General features: G+C 44.7%; 1 protein-coding gene across 1 annotated transcript in view; it reads left to right on the plus strand.

The window, feature by feature from the left end:
- Positions 1-12,264: 12,264 nt before the first annotated feature.
- The window catches only part of ASXL2 (ASXL transcriptional regulator 2), a 120,303-nt gene continuing 109,066 nt past the window's right edge, over positions 12,265-23,501 (plus strand). Inside the window, exon 1 of the mRNA XM_060250819.1 lies at positions 12,265-12,547. Coding sequence (XP_060106802.1) covers positions 12,491-12,547 — 57 coding nt within the window. The 5' untranslated portion in view covers positions 12,265-12,490. The remainder of the gene's footprint in view (positions 12,548-23,501) is intronic.

A 23,501-nucleotide genomic window follows, 5' to 3' on the forward strand; every position in this document is an offset into this window, starting at 1 on the left:
TCAAGGTCTTAATGCATCTTGAAACAGAAATCCTCTATATTCTTATTGGGGAAGAGACAATTTAGATAAAAATCCAACCAGGAATGTATTGAATTCCCTGGCAGAATGGAAGGAAACCCAAAGCTCATGGATGACCTGCAGCTGAGGATCAGACCAGATGAGATAGTGGGAATTCAATGAAGGAAGCTCTTAGCAACCCCCCCCCCCCTTTAAATATCTGGCATGCAGGCCCCCAACTTGTATGTGAGACCTCAATACAGCAGGAAAGTATTAAGCCTTTTCCCTTCCACCATTTCCCCTCTCTGAAACAGGATCACAGGTCTGCAAATTGTCCTGCTGGACATACATAATGCAATTTCATATACAAGTCTGTTTGCACCAAATAGCAAGCCCACAGAGCTGTTTTGGGAAGGAAAATGGTGAAGGGGACACATGAACAAATAAAGGGGACACATAAACAAATGAAGCTGCCTTATTCTGAATCAGACCACTACTCCATCAAGATCATTCTTGTCTACTCAGCAAGGCAGCAGCTCTCCAGGATCTCAGGCAATGATCTCAGGCATTGCCTGCTGTAGCCTCTGGTCCTTTCAACTGGAGATTTAGCCAGGGACTGAACCTGGGACCTTGTGCATGCCCAGCAGATACTCTGGCACTGTGCCACAGCTCCTCCCAAGTCAAGGCTTAACACCTCATCCAGTCCCAGTCTAAATTGGGGTCCTACATGCCAGCTATTTAAAAGGGAAGGGGAACCCATTGCAAACTTCATACATGGAATTCCCAGAGCCCCGTGTAATTTTCCCAAGATAAGCCAATTGCGTTCAGTACTCTAAAAGAGTTTTTTGGGTCAAGCTGAGGTCAGCAGGGGAAAGTGGAGAAATCAGGGAGAGTGAGGTCAAATACTCTACTCGAAAGCATCCTAAACTGCTCTGTACCCATGTGTGCATTCCCTTTGCACTTAAGCCTGAAAGCTGCTGTAGATTCGCTGAGCCTGTAAGTTGCCACGGGTTACTGCTGAACATGGGCCCTCTAGAGGGAATAATCATAGTTGTATTCCATTTTCCATCTAACTCTCACTAGTTTAGGCTGCAAGTTAATTATGAGTCCATGATCACCCATTTCTAGAATCCAGCTGGGGACAACTGCAACTACTTTTATTCAGGCTGCAAGGTGTGGCTACCACTTTTGCCATGAACGTGGCTTCTCATAGTGGCTGCTAACTCTTCAGTCCCAGGCAGCTACCATGTTTCTGTGGGATGCTGTACATACCTGAACTCCATGACATCCAAGATTTGCAATTAGCAGCCATCACGACCAGCAGAGAATAATACAGAAGCAATGGTTGGCATGAGGAGAGATGGACCTGATGTGGCTGGACTTGTTTAGAAGAGAGAAAGCACAAAGACCTTCATGGCCTAAAATGATATGTTCAGTGCTTACAGCAGCTTGTGTTGTAGAAGGGGCTTGTCCACTTTCTGAGGCCATGAAGGAAAAGAGATGTCTAGTGAAAATGGGACTTCTGACATTGAGCTAAGCATACCCCAGAGTGACAGCTGATGCCAGTTTGTCTGAACACAGATCTATGGCATGTAATACTAGAGGGAGGGCAGGTCCTCCAGTTCTATCAATCAGTCACTCTGAGCAAGCCTCAGTTTGCATCTTCCTGTTGCCTAGCATTGCTGGTATATTCCTTCCCACAGATTCTGTGGACATCTCAGCTTGTGTTCACACTCTGTGTATTGTGCTCAAGATTGTTTGACATGGATTACTGTATTAGCCTTTCTTTGATTACCTTTCTACTCCAAGATGGTGGTAGAACAATGCACCCTTGTCATTTTTTTACAAAGCATGCTTGTGGATGAATCAGGATTGGAGTCCTTGTTTTGTGACAATGGGAACTGAACTGGGAGTAGTCGTTATTCCTGATGTATTAGTGTGGACCAGGGGTCCTGGTTCTGAAAGCCATAAGCCACTGCAAAGCGGCTCAGAGGATGGGAAGGGAAGAGGAGGTTGTCCTGCTTGGCAGCAAGGAAGTGACAACAGCCCATTTCCTAGAATATTCTGGTCATGATGCAGACAAGAGAAACGTGCTGGTCCCCCTACTATACAGTGTTACGCAGTTTCACTGTACAGTGTACCAGTTTGTCCTTGAACAGCTTCCCTAGGGGTTTTCATTCATCTCGTGCACTTTGCTGCTTGTGATAGCTGCTGGCACTCTAATCATGCTTGCCTTGGTTTCTCTTGGTACTACTGCACATGATGTAGAAATTGTGGTAGCCAGGACAGGAGCACCATCAGACACCACAAGAAGCAGAGAATGTTGTGGCGGGGGGGAGGGGGAGGCAATGATGGTGGAAGGGAAAGGGGAAGAGGCTTGGCGGATCAGTTTGACTGGGTCCAATGTATCTTTCAGGTCACTTACTGAAGAATAGTACAGCTGTTAGAAAAAGTCCCTTTCCCATCCTCCTTCACCTGAGCCTGCTTCGGCGGGGAGGGCGGGATATAAATTAAAAATTGTTATTATTATTCACCTGTCTGTCAGTGGCATTTGAATTGACTCAGTCAATACTTCCTTGCCTTTGATTTCCAGAGTCTCTTAAACATGGGCATTGCCCTGGAGCTGGGAACAAGTACTTCCAGATGGATCTTCTGGGTTTACCATACAGCACAACAGTGATGCACAGCAAGGGGACTTGAAATTTTTCAGGCCTAGCCAATGTCATATCGTCAGACCAACTGCTCATGACCTTTAAGGTCTTGCCAACCCTACTGTGTTCTCGGACATGCCAATAACTGGGCTTTTTCTGCTCTTTGGACTTTGTTTGCCATGGGATATAAAAAGATATATCTGGAGACACATAGCTGAGCAGATCAGCCAGGACAAAAGACATCCATCCTTCCCAGCAAAAGCTGGAGGCATCTGTTTTGCTTGATTCATTTTCTATACCATTGCAACAGAGGCTGTTGCCATAAAAGATGCACTGGAACAGAATTGTTTACATCCAACCTGGATTTGAACTGTGGCTGTAAATGGGTTGGGGCCAGATGGTATCCCCTGCCCTATGGATTTTGACTTAAGGAATTTGGCAGAGTCTCTCCACAGCTAGCCTCTCCCCCGTGGTGATGCCCTTGTGCGTGCAAGCCAGGGGCACAACAAGCTACTTCTGACGCCAAAGTGCCGCTTTGATACTCCCGCCACGTATAGTGTCTGAAGATCTCTCGCATTTTGTTTCTCTGTCCACTGCTGTGCTGCCAATAACCTCAGATAACTGCCTAGCACAAAACCCAAGGACAGTGATAAATAAATTCTGTTATTTAAGACAAGAACGGCTAATTTAGCTGGGGCATCCCTCCTGCCTCTGTCAAACAGGCCAGGGTGCTCCCAGGGCCTCACTGCATTGCTGCGACAACCTCAGATGTAAATTTCTGATGTTCTTTGTTCTTTGTATGTTGGCGAGTCTGTATTTACATATGAATGTGTGTGGTGGATGCGTATGTTGTGCGGGTGAATGTGGGTGTCCACCTTGGGAAAAACTATGAAATTACTGTTTAAGTGGGTGACTGGAGAGGGGACAAATTCCAGAGGGGGGGGTCACAAAGTGGGTGGGATTGGTTGGCAAGATGAGGGCCTCAACTGGGACCAAAATCTTCGTGCCTGTTGCTGTGGTGGTTTATTTAGGAAGTCAAAAGTTGGTGTACAGTGGCCCATGCTTGTCGCTCTATACATATGAATATACAGGACATGTTATGCATAGATATATTATACATAATTTACTGGCAGAGGTCGTTGTCTCGCACCCCCTCTGGTTCTGGATGGTTAAGCTCTTCAGTACTCTGTAATGTTGCTTTGATTTAGTGCTGACCCAAACAGTGCTCTGGCAGCACCATTTGAAAAATCTCGATCATGACAATAAAGGAATGAGCATTGTTGCAAGAAAAGAGTGCTGTGTCATTTATTTGAGTCTCTCATCTTTTGGAGGGGAAGAGTATTTGCTCTACTATACCCCACAGTGACCTGATCTGGGTAGCCCAGCCTAGCCCAATCTTGTCAAATCTCAGAAGCTAAGCGGGGTTGGCCCTGGCTAGTACTTGGATGGGTAAACCACCAAGGAAATCCAGGGTGGCCACACAAAGCCGGGCAATGGCAAGCCAGCTCCATTTGCCTTTTGCCTTGGAAACCCTGCAAAAACAACCATAAGTTGGCTGCAACACGATGGCACTTTCCATCACTCCATAGTGACCAAAATACACTTCTCCAATGGGTTCCCACATTATAAGCTATGGACTCCAGGTTGTAGCGTCATGTAGGCCATGGATCCCTGGTAGGGTTGCCAGGTCCAATTCAAGAAATATCTGGGGACTTTGGGGATGGAGCCAGGAGCAATGGGGTGACAAGCATAATTGAACTCCAAAGGGAGTTCTGGCCATCACATTTAAAGGGGCCACACACCTTTTAAATGCCTTCCCTACATTGGAAATAGGGGCACCTTCTTTTGGGGCTCATAGAATTGGACCCCCTTGTCCAATCTTTTTGAAACTTTGAAGCTGTTTTGAGGAGAGGCACTGGATGCTATGCTGAAAATTTGCTGCCTCTACCTCAACCCCCCCCCCAAAAAAATCCCCAGATATCCATGGATCAATTCTCCATTATACCCTATGGGAATTGGTCTCCATAGGGAATAATGGAGTGCCCAGCAGACATTTCCCCCCCATACACTTTTTGATAGCCCTGAAGCAGGAGGAGGACCTCCAAACCGGGGGATCACCTGCCCCCACCTGGGGATTGACAATCCTAGTCCCTGGTATCTCTTGTTAAAATGTGTTCCATTACAATCAAGCAAAGAACTAGCTGCTTCCTGATATTCTTTTCACCTGCTGAAGCCTGTGAGTTAACTGGGGTTTTGGCATGGTGACAAGTTGCTCTTGTGACTACTCGCCAGGAATCTGCTGCCATGACCTATTGACTGGTCCTTCATGCTTTTTCAATCCCTTTCTATTCCAGCATTTTAGGGGGAGGGCCTGGACTAATGGCAGTTTAACATCTAGTGGAGGGGTTTCAGCTGAGGAGCTGTCGGTCTGATGAATCTGTCATGTCTAAAAATCTGCAGACTGAGTCATCATTTGGATACTGTGAGCAGTGGTACAGTTGGGTAATTCTATTGTTAATGCTTCCCTCCCCCTCACTTTAGGTGGTAATCAGAGTTCCCTCTAAACTGAGTTAGCGTGAGCTAGCTCACAGATTTTTAGCCTCCAGCTCACAGATTTTTGTCTTAGCTCAGGAAGGATGGCCCCAGAGTACAATAATTTATGGAGTAGCTCACAAAGTAGAATTTTTGCTCACAAGACTCTGCAGTTCAGAGGAAACATTGGTGGTAATCCAGACTTCAAACACAAAATGGAACTCTGGATTTCTGTTCTGAATTCTGTTCTTGAAGGTACCACTGACTGTGAGGAGTGTGTCATCCATTTTGAAGAAAAAAGCCTCACTTGTCATGGTTTTGACAAGAGTTTGAAAATTTGCAGGTAGCACTTGTACAGCATTCAAGGTATGCCTACCTAGAACTGCCAATCTGATTATTTAGTGCTAAAACAAATAAGGAAATATGTCTGTGGTTTCATCTCTTGAGGTTACTGAGGCCTTTGTACATGGAATTCCTTACCTTAGACCTGCAGTTTCTCAGCTGCAAGGAAAAGACATCTTGCACGTGTTCAAGGGAACTTTTCTGTTATTATTCCACATTCCTGCAGGCTTTCAAAACAAGCACCCTGTGTGAACCTACTACATTAGGCCTGCTGCTTCTTTCCTCCTACTGCTGTTCAGGGGTGCCTTGCAACTATGTGGCCAGAGGCTCCTCTCTTTTTGTTAGTGCTATGAGGACACCTTGTGGTTGTTCTCCTGCTCTGCATCAACCATTCTGCTCACCTCCAGCTCTCTGTAGTCTCTCAGATAAAACAAACAGTTCCAAATTACAGACACAAAAAGGGGCAAGCATTCTTTGTACCAGCCTCCAGTCTGTTTATTTATATTGGTTTTAGCTAGGAATAAAAACTGTTCATACTGAACCCAGGACTAGTACTTGACCAAAGTTCCAAAAAGAGCATCATTCTAGCCAATGTCCAAAGCACCCTGTGTGAACCTACTACATTAGGCCTGCTGCTTCTTTCCTCCTACTGCTGTTCAGGGGTGCCTTGCAACTATGTGGCCAGAGGCTCCTCTCTTTTTGTTAGTGCTATGAGGACACCTTGTGGTTGTTCTCCTGCTCTGCATCAACCATTCTGCTCACCTCCAGCTCTCTGTAGTCTCTCAGATAAAACAAACAGTTCCAAATTACAGACACAAAAAGGGGCAAGCATTCTTTGTACCAGCCTCCAGTCTGTTTATTTATATTGGTTTTAGCTAGGAATAAAAACTGTTCATACTGAACCCAGGACTAGTACTTGACCAAAGTTCCAAAAAGAGCATCATTCTAGCCAATGTCCATCATTCCTTCACTAAAATTTTACACAAAAATTTTAATGTGTTTCTTGGAATTCTCATGAGAATGGGCAAAAAGCAGGAGTTCCACATTCTAGCAGGAGAAACAGGAAAGATTGGTAGTCTCGGTGGAAGGTCCTAAGAAAGAGTTTATGTGGGGGGGGGGGGTCACCCACGAGCATTCAAAGCAAGAAGAGACTGACAGGTTGTAGATTAGGGAAAATATGAAACCTTTGCCATCAAGCCTGATGCCTGTCTGGTTTTGCTTGGCTTATAAAGGAAATGAAAAAATATTCACAGTGCCATCTTGTGCATAGTTACCCTACTTTAAACCAGTGGCACCTTTAAGACCAACTAAATTTTATTCAAGGTGTGAGCTTTTGTGTGTACACACACTTCTTCCAATATCAAGTGTGCATGCACACAAAAGCTCGTGCCATGAATAAAACATTGTTGGTCTTAAAGGTGCCACTGGACTCTCTTTATTCTATCAATATAAATTGTTTTCAACATGGCCCTATCTGCAGATACTTAAATATGGAGTTTGGACCCATGAACAGATATAACAGATCTTTACAAACTCAAACAAGCCCCAGGGTTGCAAAAAATCAGGGATCTGAATACACACACATGGTGGTGGTGGGGAGGATATTGGATTTATACCCCACCCTTCACTTGGAGTCTCAGAGCGACTGACAATCTCCTTTCTCTTCCTCTCCCCCCAACAGACACCCTGTGAGGTAAGTAAGGCTGAGAGAACTCTCAGAGACCTGCTCTTGAGAGAACAACTCAGAGAGAACTGTAGCTGACCCAAGGTCACACCAGCAGCTGCATGTGGAGAAGTGGGGAATCAAACCTGGTCCTCCCATATTAAAGTCCATGCACTCAACCACTACACCAAACTGGCTCTCACAAAATGACAGAAACAGCACATGTCACTATAAGTAACAAATGCCCTTAGTGGCCATTGCTCAGCAACTGCTGCAGTATTGCCAGCCTTCAAGCCCTGGTTTCTGCCAATAAAGGAGTGGGGGCAGGGCTCTTTCCAGGGCCGTGTTGGCCTTTGAAAGAAGACTCTTGTGGCTAGGCCTGGCAGCAAGCACCAGGTGACTTCCTACCACTTGACCTTCATGATTCACCCAGAACAGCAGATACTTCATGAAAGCCAACATGGTGTAGTGGTTAGATCAGGGGTGGCCAAACTTGCTTAACTTAAGAAACACATAGAACAAACATCAGATGTTTGAGAGCTGCCAAGGAAGGAAGGAAGGAAGGAAGGACGGACATAGATGGGGAAGGGAGAGGTAGAAAGAAAGCAATTTTAACTTTAAATGCATTCTCCAGTCTGCTGGCTGGCTTGGCTTGGAGAAGTGATTTAAAAAGATAAATGCCTTTTACAAGCTGGCCCACAAAGTAGTGGGGGTTTTGAAAGCCACACAATATGTGTAAAAGAGCCATAGTTTGGCCACCCCTGGGTTAGATATTCTATTCCAGGATATGGAAGATTCCCCCTGCCATGGAAGCTTGCTGGGTGATCTTGGGCCAACTACAAACTCTAAGCCTAACCTAGCTTGTAAGATTGTTGTGAGGATAAAATGGAGAAGAGGAGAATGATGTAAGCTGCTTTGGGTCCCCATTGTGGAGAAATAGAGTAAATAAATAATAAATATAATTGGGAAGATAACAGGTAGATTGGTTACTGGGTGAGAAGGTAGCAGGAATATTTGAGGATATGGGGCTGCCAGGAGGAAGAAAAGAATATTGTGAAGGGAGGCAAGGATATATAGGGAAAAGTATGGTGCTGCCCATAAGTCCTTGTGGGTTCCCCAGCCCTGCTGGCATTACACAACTCAACCAAAGCTTTCCCAGGAAGCAGGCTGGCAGGGAAGGAAGGAGAACTGAAGATGGGGGCAGATCAGGGTGAGCTGGCCGATGGGTGGGAAGGAGATAAGGAAGCAGGATAAGGGGAGAGGCTATGAATGCTTTCAGGAAAAGAAAAGAAGAAACCATGGGGGAGAAAACGAGATGCTCCTCACAAGTCCTTGTGGGTCTCTCACTTGGTAAGCACTATTCCTCATTTGCCTCTCTTCTCAACCTAAATAAATCCCCAATGACCAGTTACCATACCAAACCTTTAATGGCATAATAGAATCAGATAAAAATACAGAGAATATAAAAATTTAAACATTGGAGATAAAATCAAAATAAAACCGAGCTTACAGATGCATTCAAACATGGTCAGAATTAAATTTAAAGATGTCAGCCAGAAATTTTGCCACAGCCTCACTAACCACCCCCTCAGTATCACTCAATAAATAATAACAGGGTGGCAGAATAGACAAATCTGGAGAAAAAGAAAGCTTGCCAAATAAATCTTTACGGAGGTTATGGTATAAAGAACAATCAAGCAATATATGCTGGATTGAGTCAGGGGTATTTGCTCCACAGGAGCAAAGTCTGTCGGCTAAAGGGACTCGCTGATATCTCCCTTGTAAAACTTTGGAGGGAAACGCGTTTAGTCTAGCCAACATAAATGCCCTGCGATGACTTGGAGTGGTTAGGTCTGATAAATAATTGGGCATTTTGCCACAAAAAGCATAAAGACCTAAGGAAGCTGGAGAGCAAATATAAGGGTCAGTTAGCCGTAATTTCGTTTCCTCCGATTCCCATAGTCTCAGTTTAATACATCTGAAGATATATGACTCATCAGCGGTAGAAAAAATCATCTACCTCTAACCCCAATTGATTGAGTTTAGACAGAAGCACTGCTGTCCAGGATGAAATATATGGGTCTCTTTTCATACAATCAAGAAGGCTGTTGGGATCTGTTCTAAAATGAATTTTGAGCCAGAATTTAAACACTGCAATCCAGGCTTTTGTCTCCACCAAAGACTGACCCACTTCAGAGCAGAGAGCAAAGTAGGACACACATTTTGGCAAACCAAGAATTTGTCTAAAGAATGAGGCTTGAATGCCCTCCACTTTCCTGGTAAAAGCTGAGATCCAAATAGGGATACCATAGAGGATTTGGGCAAGCGTTTTGGCTTTGAACACTTTAATAGCTGCTGGAACTAATTGGTTGCCCCTTGCAAAGAAAAACTGTTTAATTTGAGCAGCTGAACATTTAGCCAAGTTGACGGTGTTGTTATGATGTGAAACCCAGCTTAACTTGTGGTTAAAAGTGATCCCCAAGTATTTAAAAAAAATTGTTTGCTCCATTGTTGAATTGCCAATAAACCATCTCTGTGGGCGCCAGCAGTTTGAAAAGACAACTACTTTAGATTTGGTGTAATTGATAGTAAGTGAATTACAATTACAGTAGTCATAAAAGGCATTCAAATACCTTTGCAGGCCCACTCTTGTACAAGAGAGGATGGTAGTGTCATCGGCATAAAGTAATAAGGGGACCGCTCGGCCTGCAAGTTTAGGCGGATGACCGTTGACAGGGTTCAAAAATTGTGCCAGGTCAGTTAAAAATAGATTAAAAAGATGTGGGGCCAGCACGCAACCTTGTTTAACCCCCTTTAACACTGGGATTTTACTAGTCAAGTCACCGCTAGAAGAAAATTTCACTTGGCAAAAGGTATTAGAATGAAGTTTCCTCAAGAGAAACAGCAGACGAGGGTCCATTCCCAGGTGACCTAGCTTGATCCATAGTTGGGCTCTATCTATTGAATCAAAAGCACCCTTCAAATCGATGAAGGCAGCGTATAATTTTTTTGACCCGGTATGCATATATTTTTCAGCAAGGAAGGCCAGAGTGCAGCAGTGATCCATAGCAGATTTGCCTTTGGAGAAACCAATCTGTTCAGGACCTATGATGTTGCCTAGGTGCATCCAGTCAGTTAACCAATGACCAGTTGTCACTTAACTCTCTGTGTTTGTTTTGTACCACTGGCAGAATTGCTTTCATGTTCCAGTTGCTACCAGGCTGGCAGTTTGCTAAGTGTCTTATATGGTAATTTGAAAGGCAACCCTGTCTGGAATAGTGTGGGAAGTTTTCTGGTAGGGAAATGAGATTCTCCCTGATAATCCATTCCAGTGTCTTTACTGGGTCAGAAATGAACAAACTCATAGTTTTTCCAGATAATGCAGAACAGCCAGATAGATCTGTCCACAGTACTAGATGGTGCCAAGGTGAGCATCAGGTTGCTTTCTTGGGGATTGTTTTAGTATACCTACCTTGGGCTCCTGCTCCCAGGCAGAGGGCAAGAGGTCTCACAGAAAGGGGGAAAAACAAATAATGTCTTTGTTATTATAGGATTGCCAGCATCTCAGTGGTGGTTGGAGATCTCCTGCTATTACCACTGATCTCTAGGCGACAGAAATCAGTTAACTTGGAGAAAATGGCTGCCTTTTGGATTCTATGACATGATATCCCATTTAAGTCCCTCCCCAAACCCCACTCTCCTCAGGCTCCACCTCTGAAATCTCCAGGTATTTTCCAACCCACAGCTGGCAACCTTACTGCTGTACCAGAATTTTGGGTGCTAGGTAGGATGCAAGTTGTGGCTGACAACTAGCTAGTAATTCAAATAAAGAATTGGCTAGGCAGTGGTTGTGGAGGGGCTAATTATGCATCAATGCAGGACATATTACCAAATTAAATCTATTGCAGAGTGTGTGAAGAATTAAAGCACTGAATGATTCCCTCTTCCCACAAAATACACAATCTCCAAAAATTAACTCAAAACTATTTAAAATGCATATTCCCTTGCCAGCGCTTGAAGGTTGGAGAATATTTTCCAGGTTTTTTTAAAACAGCTAGACTATATATGCAATTGTTTCAGTCATAGATTCAACAAATCTTTGGGCAGTGGAGATGTTTGAAAACAGTTGACTGTTTTATAATTGCCGTTTTCACTATGGGGTTATAATTTCATTTATATTGTAAGACATCTTGAGTTCCATCAGGGAAAAAGGTGGCTAACAAATGTTTCAGATAAACAAAATAAAATGGGGATAATTTAACTCTTTAAAATATACAATTCGTGTTACACAGATAAAAAATATTCTAGTGCCAGCATGGTGTGCTGGTTAAGAGCAGTATACTCTAATCTGGATAGTTGGGTTTGATTCCCCTCTCCTCTACCTGAAGTCTGCTGGGTGACCTTGGGTCAGTCACAGTTCTCTCAGAGCTCTCAGCTCCACCTGCCTCACAAGGTGACCTTTGTGGAAGGGGAGGCGACAGTAAATGGATTTGAAACTCTTCAGGGGATAAAAAAAGTGGAGTATTTTTTAAAAATAGTTTTTCTAGTGAGATATTTAAATATGGAAGCACCGCTATAAGACAAATGTTTAATGATATAGCTTATAATCTTTAATATTTAACTTTCGAGTAAGTCGTGCTAATTTTTGACTGATTCCACCGCAAAGCTATTGGAGAACCAACTGCCGCGAGTAATGGCGTGGCGTATTAACTCATGCGTGAGGCGACCGAGGAAGTTGGGGAGGGGCCACCTGTCGGCCCCTTAGGAGATTCGAAAATTAAGAAACCACCCTCTATCAGCGCACACAGGTAGCAACTGACAGCGTGGAGTGGCATGGGTGGGGAAACTGGGGCGTTGACACGCTGCACATGCGTAGCAGGCGGCAGCTCGTTTTATAAACTTGCAGCCAAGAACTGGTAAGGTTACGCCTCTTGCAGCAGATACGCTTGCGCGTCGCTCTCATCTTCGTCCTTCATCGAGGGCGGAGTCTTTTGGCCGTGTGGCTCTTCCCTTTTCGCTCCTCCCCCTCGCTTCCCCGTCTTAGTCGGTGGGCGGGGCCACACGGTCAGTTGGCAGGCAGGGCGAGGAAGAGGGAAGGAGGTGTCACGTGACCGCTGTAGGATTCCCAACATGGCGGCGGGGGGAGCGGCGGGTGTCGTGAGCCTCAGGATTTAAAGCAGCGGCCCTTCCCACCGTCTTGAGTGATCCCGGGCTGGTTTCGGGCGCGACTCTTTGCCCCGTGGTTTCGCTTGGTTTCCCCCCCCCCCCGCTTTGCTCTGCTCCGCTCTCGCACTACCCGGCCGCCATGAGGGAAAAGGGCCGCAGGAAGAAGGGCAGGACCTGGGCAGAGGCCGCCAGGACGGTACGCCAAGGGCGGGGGAGGGAGGATTCGAATGAAAGGGGGAGGTGGCTGCTCGTCTGGATTAACTGGTATTTGTTGTCTCCCCCCCCCCCCCACACACACTTTGGGACGTACGATAAATCCGTCGCTTTCCTCGAAACTCAGTTCCTAGGGCAAGTTTCAGAAGCTGGTTTCCGCCTCCTCCAAGGATCTGTCAGGGTCGTGGGAAATTAAATAAGCTCCCTCCGGAGCTTGCTGTGCGGAGGATGGGGTGCTTTCAAGTGAGGAATTGATTGGAGGGACGAATCTTTTGGTAGTAGGAGCGAAGCTAGAGTGCACCCATAGCTCGCTATTTTAAAAGCCCTTTTGGCATGGCTGACCTGCCATGCGTGAGAAGTGTGTTTGTTCTGCTGGCTGGATTGTGTTTCTGACCCCCTGCCTCTCCCATCCCCACTAGCTATGATCTTGTGATAATTTGGGGAGAGTTATAATCTAGGGTTGTCAATACCTGAGGCTAAATGAAGACTTTTTGGGGAGTATTATTCTCTCTGTCCAAGGGAAATGATTGTTGACATTTCAATTTTTATATAACAGATCCTTTTAAACTGTCAGAATGAATGGTGTTTCTTCCTTTCATGTTGGTGACTGGCACAAACCTATGCAAGGAGGCGAGGGGCAGAATGGAGGAGGCTAGCTTATTAAGTGATAGTTTATCTGTCAAATATTAATGAAGAGTTGCTGTGGAATCCCCCCCCACACCTTTCTGGAAAATCATGACAATCATAGCACTGTTCAGGATAACATATTAGGCTGTTGTGTTGTCTTCCAAGTCACTAGGATATTTAGGAACATCTGAATATTTAAAGTGCTCTGATCTTTTCAGAGTATAATAATTGCTCCATATAGAGTATAATTATTTGTATTGTGTATTTTTTTTGTGGAAAGGGCTTCTGGTGACCACAGTATGCAAAGAAAACTAACAAGTGAAATGATAGAATATTATGAAAAAGTTTTCTCATTACATAATGGAACTGGGAAAGGATGAATGTCCTTGGTGCTAAAAGGACTAATCAGTTTCTTTGGAATTTGTTATGCCTTTCGTTTTAAGAGACTTACCTTACAGTTTTTGACCTTGCATTGTTTTAATATGTGTCTTCGTATGAATCAGGTGCTAAAATGGTTTTAGCTCTTAACTGTGTGAATGGAGCTGGATAGGGCATATTATACATTTGTTTGTTCTCACATTGGTAATGTGAGGATTCTGTGGGGTGTATGAAGCAGCTGTCTGTTAGGTGCTTCCTCACTCTCTAGGCTCTGGCAGTTGCTTCATCTTTCTTTTCTTACCTCTTTCATTGAGTATTATGCTGGTCAATGGTAGATGATGGCACTTCCTATTCAAGCGTAAACTGCTGCCTAAGCTCCTGCATGAGGTAAATATCTGTGACTTCCTTGCATCCATTTTTAATAGTCTCATCCTGTTTAGCATGTTTAAGTCTTCAGTGTGTCCCGGTTTGTGAGGGTTGCATCTTTAGTAGATAGTACTTGAGTAAATGCAAGTAAAGACTTACTAATATTTCTGATGTCTTGTTAAGATAGTAGTGTGTCACTCTATTAATGAATGGATAATTGAGAGCACTTCTGATCTTCAGCCAAGGATAGATAAGAAGAAAAAGGTCCCTAGACACTTGGGATAATGGGCACCTTTCTGTGTTTCCCTTTGACATGTGGCATAATGAGATGGAGATGGGGTGTGTGTTTCAGTATGGTGCTCAGTTCCTTTATGTTAATACTGCTGAAAACTTGGTCTCAGATTACATCTTCTGGGCATCTCTGCAATAAGGACCTTCTGCAGCTGTATAACTTACCAGTGGCGTAGCTAGGGCTTTGGGGGCCCGGGGCCCAAGATTTATGTGGGCCCCCCTATGTGTGTGTGTGCACGCCTCCAGAAACAGGATATGATGTCACTTCCAGTGATGTCACTTCCGCAAGATGGCCACCACTTGCGAGGGAGCCCTGCTGGAAACAGGAAGTGATGTGACTTCCCTCATTTGCATATCAGAAAAGAAACAAATTTGCATAGTTGTAAATGAGAAGTGTTTCTTTCTCTGTGGGGTGTTTAGCAGCTTGTCAGAGAGCATCAGCGGGAGATGGGTGTCTGGTTGTGCCTACCAAGATGGCTGAAGCAGCATGCCTACCAGCGGGGAAGGCACCAACAATGTCTGTGCAGTTGCCTGGGCCAGTCCCATGCAACACTTGTGCAAAAAGCCAGTGTGGTGTAGCGGTTAGGATGTCAGAGCGAGATCTCAGAGACTCAGGTTCAAATCTGCACTCTAAAAAAAGCACATACAGGTTCCTGTTTCCAACCAGCAAACAGGAACTGAGGTGAACCATCAGGTGTCCCTATGAAAGGAGGAAAGATGGTATGGTATATAGCCTGATCTTGTTGGATCACAGAAGGTAAGCAGGGCTGGTATTTGGATGGGAGACCACCAAGGAAGGCTGCAGAGGAAGGCAATGGCAAACCTCCTCTGCTTTTCACTTGCTTCAAAAGCCTCTTGCTGGGGTCACCATAAGTCCATGGCATAGCCCAATCTTGCCAAGTCTTGGAAGCTCTGTAGCTAGGGGCCAGGAGGGAGGGGGCCATCTAAAGAGGGGCCTTTCAAATCATGCAGGAGGCTGGTGAGTCCACCAATCAGCTGATTTGTGGGCCCTATAAATGGCATGGGAGGGGCAGTGGCTGCTCCTGGGTGCCTCTCCTGCCTCCTGCATGGGGTGAGGACCCCCCCAAAAAACCCTGTCAGGGGGGCAGGCCCCGTGGGTCCCTGGTTGGCTACGAGGCTGCTTGGAAGCTAAGCAGCGTTGGTACTTGGATGGGAGACCACTAGGAAAGGCGCAGCAGAGGAAAGCCATGGCAAATCCACTTCTGCTTCTCATTTGCCTTGATATCCCCCCCTCTGGGGACACCATAAATCAATTGACAGCACATACATATATATGTACTAAGCCTGCATTAAACACAGTTAGGTACACCAAAGATTGCAGGTCCCAAAGTATGGAGGATTCACAGTCTCTTGTATGACACTGAAGAAACAAACGTCAGGGGGACTCCCTCACACTTCCTGCAATTTGTCATTTTTTCTTAAAATGGAGATGAGCAGGGCATGCTGTACTCTGGAAGGACCTCGCTGGGGTGACTGACAGCAAGCTCCCTCCCCTTTTCTGCTTTGCACAGGGCAGTAGTAAATAGAGTTATAATTTGTGTTATAGTGCATTTTTTGACCCAATTTTCACAATGTACTCACTTAAAATTGCTTCTGCTCCTGTGATTTCACCCTTATCCTTAAAACAACTAGGAATAGCTGTTTCCATCTTGCTCTGCCTGTAACATCCCCAGGGGAATCTGGGTGGCTGCTGCTATTGGAATCAGAGTCCTGGATTACTAGGATCCATTCTACCAAGAGTTTATGCAGATCAAGGAGGAGAAGAGGTCTGTTTTTAACTACACATTCTAGTCAATGTGGGGATTAATATTACATTGCAAAGCAAGAACTGCAAAACACTTTTAAAGCTATTTTCATACATGGTAATAATAGCAGTGATGTTGTTTTTGCATTTCCCATATCTGTAATGCAAATATAAAACATACATGGGCTAGAATAGCACCCTTCCTTCCTTTATTAACAGAACTGACACTTCAATACATTAACATGATATCAGTGATGTTTGTTATGGGTGGAAGCACCCTCTGGATTAATATATTCACATGAGATTATTTTCAGAGTAAAATAGTATGAAACATCTATATGACAGTATTTATTCAAATGCAATACTAGTTTCTTCCTCAGGTATACTATAAAAAAGAAAGAAAAGAAAAAATCTTATGTTTGTATATAAGCTACAGCTATGTCTATTAATAATTTTTTTTGTATAACTTTTCAAGGGGGTCCTCTTACATTCAGGGTTATCTTCCTTTTCACACACACACAGAGCAAGATAAAAATTTAAACAAGATTACAATCCGCTGCATATTGAAGAATAAAATATAAACCAGAATGTAATCATTAAATTCATTTAGGAATAGTAGTAATTAAGCATTCCAAGCCTGATTTTCTTCCCCCTAGGGCTCAAAGTGGCTTACAAAACTATTTAAACAAAGAAAGAAAAAGATATATAATACAATTTCAACATCCTGAACTGTTCCTGAATCCACTCCACTGGTCTGACTAAAGAGCCACAGAATACCTTAGGTTCACATCACTGCCCACACCCAGGTTTTAATACCTGTAACCAAAGCTCAGCCCAGATCTCTCTTAGGTGTTCCCAAGATTCCCCTCCCTTGCTAGAAGTGAATCTAGTAATGTTCGGGTTTAAACATCTGTGACACTTACTGGTTTTTACAGAGTCTATGTAGACACATATGTAACTATGTAATGAAGTGAATGATTATTGCCTGCTACATAAGTAAAGAGTAATTAATACTGCTAACTGTCTCCTAGCTTGTTTGCCCGGGAGAAGATCCCACGGTGTGCACGGAGGTTTAGGATTGCGTTTCGTGGGTCTCTCGGCATGGTGTGTGGGGTCCGGCCGGCTGGCGGGGTGACTCAGAGAACTGGGCGCTGGGGCGGGGGGGGTACTTTCCAAAGAGGAAGCCCCCTGCCCGCCTTTCTGGTGCAGGTTAAGAAAGAAGCTGCTTGCCTGCCCAGGGCTCTGGCTTGAGTTATTTGCTCGGGTCCGGCAGAATCATCGCCTTTCTCTGCTCTCTCCTACCAAATGCGAAACCTATGCACAGCTTCCTAGGAGGTAAGCCCCACAACGAGACTTGCATCCGAGAAAGCATGCTTCAGATCAGATGGAGGAAGTCTCTCGCTTCACAATCGGCTAGGACACACAGCCCTAACGGGACTCTGATCTGATTGTGGTGACCGTGAAACCGCCCCCGCCCTTTGCTCGTGTCGTGTGTTCGGGTTCTCATGAGGTTATTGAGTGCAGGGAGTGAAAAGAGAGATTCAAGCGTTAGCTCCTCTGGCACGCGCACCTTCTGAGGCGAGGCGAGGGAGGAGAAAAAGCGACGCGCCGCCGCCTTTGCGTGAGACGGAGAGGGGGGGGGAAAAAAGGGGAGGGGGAAGGGCACGAGGAGCCCCGATGTGCGCGCGCGCTCCCCGTCGCTGTCGGGCGCCGCGCCTCCATTCTTTTTCTCCCCCCCCCTCGCAGCGCAGCAAACACGGCGTCACGGCCATTGTTTGGGGGCCCCCATTGCCAATGCGGGGACCCCCAGACCCGGGGCGGCGCGCTCCCCCCGCCCCCCCCCCTCCTTACGCCACTGTAACTTACTGACACCATAAATGCTGCATAATTCTTCTGTGACTCAAATAATCTTTTTTGACAGATTGCAAAGACAGTGGACATTAGGATTTTTAGCATGTAAGCTTTTTGAGAGGCCAAGTTGTGATCACTTCTCCCATGTGAAAAATGATTTGTCTGTATCATTAGTTTCTCCTTGGGAGCTCAGAAGTTCAGTTTGCTTTCCCTGTTGTAAGAATTCTCTTTCAGTCTAAAAAAATATATATATATAAGCATAACTTTCAGCATTATAGGTGCATACTTACTGATAAAAGATCATGGGAGTGACTTGTTGCTTGCATATTTGCCTGTGCAAAGTAGTAGCTGTTTGTGGTGAGCACCTGAGTGGCAATTGCTCCTTCCTCAAACAGAGAAGTGTGCACGCTCTGTAGAGTATTTAATGTGTAAGAGCCATATAACTTCTCTTTACTGCAGTAATGTGGCTGCACACGATAGTGTTCAGCCACATTAGTGTCCCTTATATCTTTCAGAGTATCTTAAAAGTGAATGCATGTGCTTCTGTGTGGTGAAACTTTTTTAAACGATTGTTTTACAATCTTCCACATCAGTCAGAAGTTTTTTGGTAGTCAAATATTCTATTCTCATAACAGAATATATAAAGTAGTGTATATCCTTGAACATTCAGAGTCCTGCCAGAGATGATGGGTAGAATTTTAACAGGTAATTTTAATATTCATTTATGTTTTCCAATTCTGTACTCAAAGATGTCTTATGGTTGAAGGGTGGTGAGTTGTAGTTTTTAAAGTGTAGGACTAGGACCTGGGAAGAGCTCCGTGGCGCAGAGTGGTACTGCAGTCCTAAGCTTTGCTTGTGACCTGAGTTCAATCCCAGTGGAAGCTGGGTTCAGGTAGCCAGCTCATGGTTGACTCAGCCTTCCATCATTCCAAAGTCGGTAAAATGAGTACCCAGCTTTTTAGGGGAAAAGTGTAGATGACTGGGGAAGGCAATGGCAAACCACCCTGTAAAAAATCTGCTGTGAAAACTTTATGAAAGCAACATCACTCCAGAGTCGGAAATGGCTGGTTCTTGCGCAGGGGACTACCTTTACCTGGGACCGCTGGATTTAAATTTCACACCAGCTGTGGAAACCCGCAAGGGCCTGTCACAATCTCTCAGCCTAACATATCTTCACAAGGTTGTGAGGATTAAGTGGAGGAGAAGGAAATGATGTGAAAAGCTGCTTTGGGTCTCAGGAAAAGTATAAACATAGAAGTGTGTTTAGGAGCTTTAGAAGTACTACTGATTGTGTTTTTCAGGTAACGAGCTATTTATCAAGAGTTTATTTCCCTTTAAAACACTGTGTGGGGTATTATCTATGTTACAACAGAGGACAAATCGCTAAGATGCATAGTACTTAGATCCAGGTGGGCGGCCATGTTGGTCTGAAGCAGTAGAACAAAGTAGGAGTCAAGTAGTACCCTTAAGACCAAAGTTTTATTCAGAATGTAAGCTTTCGTATGCATGCATACTTCTTCAGATGAGGGAATGGGGTACATGCATAGTGCTTGTCATTTCAACAAACATCGCATAAATTGTACTTCCTTTGTATCAAGCATATGCAAACAGGGATACCTGGAAGAGGGGCAGAAATTAGGTAGAATGTGATTGGATGCCTCACTCTGCAGAGTCTGGGATACAATTAGTGGTAAGCAAATGGTAAGTTATTTTAGACATGTACCACATGTCTTGAGCATCCTCCAGACAAGACTGCTACTTGATCTCAGTATTAGTGAGTCTGAATTTCACTGTTTCACTTTAAGGGCAACAGGTGATTAGTTCTAATTGTTAAGTGGGTGTGCTCCAAGTATCAACATTTGAATAACCAATTTAGTATTCATCATTGCCTGCTCTACTCAGAAGAAAAAAAGGGAGCAAAAGCAGTGTGTTAATGTATATTAGAAAATCAGATCCAGGAAGCATACAGATTATTTCTTCCTCCCATAGTAGCCAGCGTACATCTCAGTGCAGATTAGTTCCTGGAATTGACAAGCATAGCTTCCTAGAAGGCTCATTATGGAAGCTTTAATAGATGTGGAGATCTGACTGTGCACCTGAGTCATTCTGTAAATCCGTGGCAGAAGAAGAGAATTCAAAGGCTACTGGTTCACTAGGCTGTCAAGACTTACTCATTGAACATATGATTTTGTTCCTAATGGACCCACACTTTCAGTGAAGAATAAATATTGGGTTTAGATCAGAAAAAACAAGGGTTCAAATCTCTGTTGGCCATAAAAATCAGACTAAGTGACCAACTAATGGCCAGTGACTGCTTCACAGCCTAAGCTATGTTGCATCTTATCCTAAATGGGATGGTGGCGTGGAAAAAGACACCATCTTGAGTTCCTTTGAAGATAGGTAGAATAAAAAGATAGTAATGTGGGAATAGAAAGAACACTTTAATGCATATTTATTTAGAACATTCATTAGCTGCCTTTCTCCCTTGCAGAACTCAAGTAAATCTTGTGTTTTGATTTGCAAAACTCAGTTTTTGAGGTAAATACATACCATTGAAATACATTACAACATTAAAAATATTGCAAAGAAAATGTAGAATGGAGTTTTCATTAAACTCTCCGGGCAAAGACTACTCTGGGATTGGAATGGCAGACCCCAGAATGGAATGACAGTCCCTGCAGGTATCAGGGGTGTTCTGGGACTGGAATGATAGTCCCCGGGAGTAGCAGCAGTGTTTTGAGACTGGAATGACATTCTCCAGAGTGGAATGACAGTCCCTAAGGGTAGCAGGTATGTTCTGGGGCTGGAATAACAGGCCCAAGCATGGAAGGACAGCCCCAGGGGGTAGCAAGTGTGTTCTGGGATTGGAATGACAGTCCCTGGGGGTCCCAGAAGTGTTCTGAGAGTGGGATGGAATTACAGTGCTCAGAATGGGATGATAATCCATGCAGGCAGCAGAAATGACTGGAATGACAGCTCAGAGTGGGATGACTGTCCTTGTGGGCAGCAGAAGTGTTTTGGGGCAGGATTGATAGCCTCCAGAGTGGTATGACATTCCCTGTGGGTAGCAGGAGTATTCTGGGACTGGAATGAGAGGCCCCAGGGTGGAATGACAGTCCTTACTCACCATACTGTGTCAGAAATACAAAGGTGCTGTGTGCTTAGAAAGGTTGGGAACATCTGAGCTAGAGTATGGGATGGTATTTTTCACAGTCTGAGGGGCGGTTCTCTGGGTCAGCGGTCAACGGAGTGAGCAAAAGTATTCAAGGAACTCAGGCAGGGTGTGACATGTAATGGGAACATGGAGGTCAGGAAGGCATCAAACTGGACATTAGAACTAGAAGGGGGAGAAGGGCAAGATTTATAACCTGGGAAAGTCAGCACAGATTTGTCCTCATCAGGTCCTGCCAGACCAGCCTCATTTTTTTCCTTGATTGAGTGGTGAACTGTCTGGATCAAGGAAATGCTGTTGATGTTGTTTACCTGGATTTTAGTAAAGTTTTTGACAGGGTTCCCCATGATGTTCTGATGGGTAAACTAGAGGACTATGGACTGAACTCTAGGATAGTTAGGTGGATAAGGAACAGGTTGGAGAACCACACTCAAAGAGTAGTTGTCACCTCCCTGAATGGAGGGAGGTGCCCAGTGGCGTGCCATAGGGCTTGGTTCTGGGCCTGGTACTTTTCAGTGTTTTAATAAGCGATCTGGATGAGGGCATGGAGGGGCAGATGACACCAAATTGGGAGGGGCAGTGAACACACCAGTAGATAGACACCAGCTTGGGAGGAGCAGCAAGCACACCAAAAGATATAGAATTCAGCAAGATCTGAACATGTTAGAAAAGTGGGAGGATGTGAACAAGATGTCGTTCAACAAGGATAAGTCCCAAGTTTTACATCTGGGTAACAAAAATGTGGAACATATGTACTGGATTGGGGATACATTTCTGGGTAACAAGGCCTTGGGGTACAGGTGGACCATAAGTTAAATATGTGCAGCCAGTGTGAAGCAGCAACAAAAAAGGCTAATGCAATCTTTAGGTGTATCAACAGAGACATAACATTGAAATTGGAAGATGTCCCAGTCCCGCTGTAGTGGTCAGGCCACACCTGGAGTATTGTATGTATTTCTGGAGACCTCACTTCAGAAATGATGTGAACAGAATTGAGTGGATGAACAGGATGATCAGGGGCCAGGAGACCAAGCCCTATGTGGAAAGGTTGAGGGACCTGGGAATGTTCAGTCTGGAGAAGAGGAGGTTGAGGGAGACATGATTGCTTTCTAGAAAGGCTTTTACTTAAAGGAGGGCAGGGAGCTGTTCCTGTTGGCAGTCAAGGATAGGACTTGCAGTAATGGGTCTAAATTAAGGATGGGAAGGTACCTACTGGATACTAGGGAAAACTCCATTACACATTTTCTTTGCAATATTTTTACTGCTGTAATGTACTTTGATGGAGCCCCTGCAAGTCAACTGGCATTCCTAGCTCCCATTATTTCCCATGGGCAATCCTGTCATTCCTTGTAGTACATCCTGTATGATTTTGTAGAGTCCACCCTCCAAAGCAGCCATTTTCTCCTGGGGAACTGTCATACAACAGGGGAATAGGAAGGGTATTCTTTTGGCTGCCACCACTTTGGTAAAGGTCTGTATGGGAGAGCCCAGAGCACCCACCCAACCACTGTATCTTCCCTATTAGCAAGTACCTTTCAACTGTGACTGAAGAGATGTGAGAATCCAGGCAGTTTAACAACCGGAAGTTTAAGTGTTCTAGAACAAGTAGGTAGTAAAAACATATAATGCACAGTGAATATAGAAAAACAGTAAAGGTTGGTACAAAGAAATAAAAGCCCTGACACATCTACCAGACATTTCCTTCTTCTAACCTCAATAGTCTCACTCACCCTCCTTGAATGAGGATTCCCCCTGCTGCCTTCTCTCCTGCAGCCTTTCCCAGAGAGAACAAACCTTCCTCTGTAGCTGGGCCCTTTATTCTTTCCTCCCAGGTTCCACCCCCTTGGGCTAGTTTTCCCTTCAAAACTCCGCTACCCACTCAGAGGGACAGAAGAGCTTCTGGGAGATGTAGGCACTAGCAACTACTAGGCAGGCTTCTCCCTGCCCTCTAGGCCACACTTGGCATACGATCATGACAGGAACTGATTACTGTCATCTAGAGAACAGCTGTAATTCTCCAGCCCCACCTGTAAGTTGGCAACTTTAAGGGTTACCATCCTCAGGAAGCCACCAGGACCAAGATATCTTAGTGCCAACCTCTAACTGAAAGTGAGGGGATAAGGTGGCCCAGAGACTATTGGGATATTGCAGGCAACTCGGGTGATCTGCCATTTCTAGCTTAGAGGGATACCCTGGGAAGGAGCTTTTCTCTATTTACCTCCTCCAAGTACCATTGATATTGAAGGAGTACAATGTGCATGTGTGGTATATAGGGCAGAAAGGCAGGTTATAAATTCTGTAAATAAACAATTAAAAATTGGGGAAGTGGGCAACAATCTGGGAAATGAAGTTCAATCTTAGTAAGTGTAAGGTAATACACATTCACACAAAAATCCTAACTTGAAATATATGCTGATGTGGTTTGAACTGGCTGAGACTGAGAAAGATTTTAGGATTGCAGTAGACAACAAAACAAAAATGTCAGCT

This window comes from Heteronotia binoei, chromosome 1 (assembly GCF_032191835.1).
Source record: "Heteronotia binoei isolate CCM8104 ecotype False Entrance Well chromosome 1, APGP_CSIRO_Hbin_v1, whole genome shotgun sequence".
NCBI classification, from domain to species: domain Eukaryota; kingdom Metazoa; phylum Chordata; class Lepidosauria; order Squamata; family Gekkonidae; genus Heteronotia; species Heteronotia binoei.